Source organism: Acyrthosiphon pisum, unplaced genomic scaffold, assembly GCF_005508785.2.
Source record: "Acyrthosiphon pisum isolate AL4f unplaced genomic scaffold, pea_aphid_22Mar2018_4r6ur Scaffold_9355;HRSCAF=9951, whole genome shotgun sequence".
Classification (NCBI taxonomy): Eukaryota; Metazoa; Arthropoda; class Insecta; order Hemiptera; family Aphididae; genus Acyrthosiphon; species Acyrthosiphon pisum.
The window spans coordinates 1-3,103 of NW_021779425.1; the positions used below are offsets into that span (position 1 = coordinate 1).

Below are 3,103 nucleotides of genomic sequence, written 5' to 3' on the forward strand. Positions count from 1 at the left end.
GTTGCTCATGTTCAGTTACCAAAAATATTATGTCCTTTGCCCAATAAATTTGTTCTGTTAAAAAAATTAATATTACTAGAAATGCAATTAAAAATTAATATATTTCAGTTATAGAAATGTACATACGTCGAAAGAACTGAGCAATTTGAAACATAACAGCAAGACCGGGTAGAGTACTGGGAAAAACACTTGACGGTGCTCTATATGGTACACTCAACACTATTGATTCTATACTGGCACTTCTTGGCGCTCGAAGAATACCATATACATTACGTCCAGTATATTTCTATAAAATTATTTCTTCTAAAATATTTTGTTGACTGACACATACTATTACATTTATTTATAATAATCATAATAATAGGTATAATTATGTAATACATCATTAACAAGTTTGATTTATTGTACTTACTGTGTTCTTTTTTAAAGGATAGTTTAGTGTAAAATTATGAGAGTATGTTTCTAGCCGTAAATTTTTAAATTTTGAGATCAAGTATGCATGAGGTGTTTCAGTTTCATAATGTTGTGCTTCGGCATTAAGTTCTCTAAAATGATCTCTAAAAGATGATCCGGTGTTGTCGTTCAACTGGCCTTTTACCAACCCAGGAAGAAGAGCGTTTTCAGAAAAATAAGTTTCTAGAAATAACAAGATATCAACATCAGTTATTTATCACTCATTAAAAATGTATATAATACTCACGTGAACTTAGACTGTAGTGTGCAAGCATACAGAACAGCACCACTGATACGATATACATAACTATACAAAAACGATTGTGATGTCGAACAAATATGCTAGTCAGAGCACCGTGACCGACTGACGGATCAGTCAACAGACCCATTTTGGTGAATTCGCTAATGTCACCCTTTTAATTCTAAAAAAACAAGGATATCATTCATGGGATAATCTATAATATAGTTTAAATCATAAATTAAACCATCAGTTTGAAAATATTCTCGAAGGATATTATACTCCAGAATAAAAATAGGAAGGTACGTTCACTTCATCCTTTATAATTTAGATGTGAAAATTCCAAAATTACCAGAGTAACGAATAATAATAAGGCATGTGAAGAGTGGATCAATACATCATACATGACATCAAAAACTAGAAACAGGAAAATTTATCTAAACGAATATAGCTCAAGTACACCGAAAATTGAATTTTACAAGCAGGTCTTTAGCGTAACAGTCAGTAGTCACGCTGAAAGAAAACAAATAATCATCGAGAAATTATAAAATATAAAATATAAAAATCAGTTGCCGATGAGTGTCTGTTGGTTTAATACTTTAAATTGATATTTTTATCACTTTGTTGTTGTTATCGATTGTGATAAAAGATAAAGCCGGATGAGATAAAAAATTGTCACGGACATCACGATTTTTTTAAAGAAATACCTACTGGAAATACTCCAAAGTCCAAAGTAATACCCACGAATTTTAATATTAAAAGATATTAAAAGATATTAAGGTATATCTTAATTCGTGGTAGTACCTACCAACTAAAAAGGTATATTTTTTCAATTTTTTTTTTTCCTGTACCTAATTCACAATATTTTATCAAAATTGTAACTTCAAACGTTTATAAATAAAAATATTGTATTTTCGATACCAATATTTAATTACTGTAGAACACCTAATGTATAAGTAGGAATTATTCCAGTTTTTCCAAAAGTACCTATATACTGGGAATTCTTCTTTCTTTGACTTCTCAGTCCAGTAATAACATAAAATTTCCACTCCACAATCCAGACTCAAGTTGAACATTTATTTTTTACTTTAAAACTTCCTAAAAGACCCCCAAGAATCTAAAATTATAAGTGCTCCACCGGCATTCCACCAAAATGATTAAATTGACGGTAAAATAATAATAAAAACCAAATAGGACAATTCAAAAAAAAAATACAATGTTTCTGATAACCCATAAGTCATTCTTACCGCAATGGCAAAACATTAAATGCCCACAATGTTTGATTTATATTATTTTTATTACTTACCTATGTTTGAAGTTCATATGGGCAAGAAACTTTATTACCTAAGTTTTTTTACAGGAATCAAAAAAAGTTTAGTGCAAAATAACATTCATTCTTACGAGTGTTACCTCAAATTTTAACATTGCATATTTATAGATAAAATAATGATGTTATTTTGTTCATTGTTATAATTAAAAACATTTTACCAATAGAACCTTGAAACATCCCACTCGCAACTAATACTTAAATTATCATTTTCCATACAGTGAAGTTTTTTTAGAACATTTAGATAAATTTTAGGTATTTATAGGTGGTCATTTTATTTTCAATAAATGGCAATACTAATGTTTGTACTTCGTCAACTCTTGAAAATGTATGTTTTACTTATGTCAAAAAAGATTTTACATAAACAGTACATATTATGCACAATATGAATACATTTTTATATTCCTTCAATCCTAAGTTTTTCTTATAGTAACCCAAAAAAATTTCAATATTCCATATAATGCAATACTTTTTTTTATATACACCTTTACAAATTAAAACGTGGTTATTTAGTTTTGCTTGTTATATCCAGATTCAAACATTAAATAATTATAATTTAAATTATTGTTGACAATGGGTGATTAATCACATTTTTAGTGTATTGTCAGTTTTAATATTTTAGCAATCATATTAATTAAATTTTGTTCATTTTAAGACTGATAAATAATTGATTATTTAAGAATCAACACCCTACCATTAGTAACATCAACATTTAAACAATTATAAAAGAAGTATGTTAAGTTGGAACTAAATTAAGGGTATTAAATAATATAGAAACAATATTTGTTTTATGTTTTTTTATTGAAAAAGTCATAACTATTATGATGATGATGTTTCCATCGCGGCTGCTGCTGCAGATTCTTCGGTGTATTTTCCTTTTCCTTTGAGAGCCAATGCTTGAGCTCTGCCTTTGCCTCTCCTGTCAAGAATCTTCTTACGGTCTTTGTCCAACTTGAGTTTTACAATGACACACTAAAGAATGGTATAAAAATATATAAATTATAATATTTAACAAATAAAATAATAATATAAATATAACAAGTACCTTTGAAGGATGAATTCCAACATAAACAGTTGCACCATTA

General features: G+C 28.1%; 1 protein-coding gene across 3 annotated transcripts; it reads right to left on the minus strand.

The window, feature by feature from the left end:
* Window positions 1-2,666: 2,666 nt before the first annotated feature.
* Window positions 2,667-3,103, minus strand: Rpl26 (ribosomal protein L26; the record flags this gene model as incomplete). Of its 3 annotated transcripts, none has more annotated exon segments than NM_001135949.1 (2): window positions 2,667-2,990; window positions 3,064-3,103. In NM_001135949.1, coding segments are annotated over 2 exon segments (193 nt in total), but the record flags the coding sequence as incomplete, so codon positions are not given.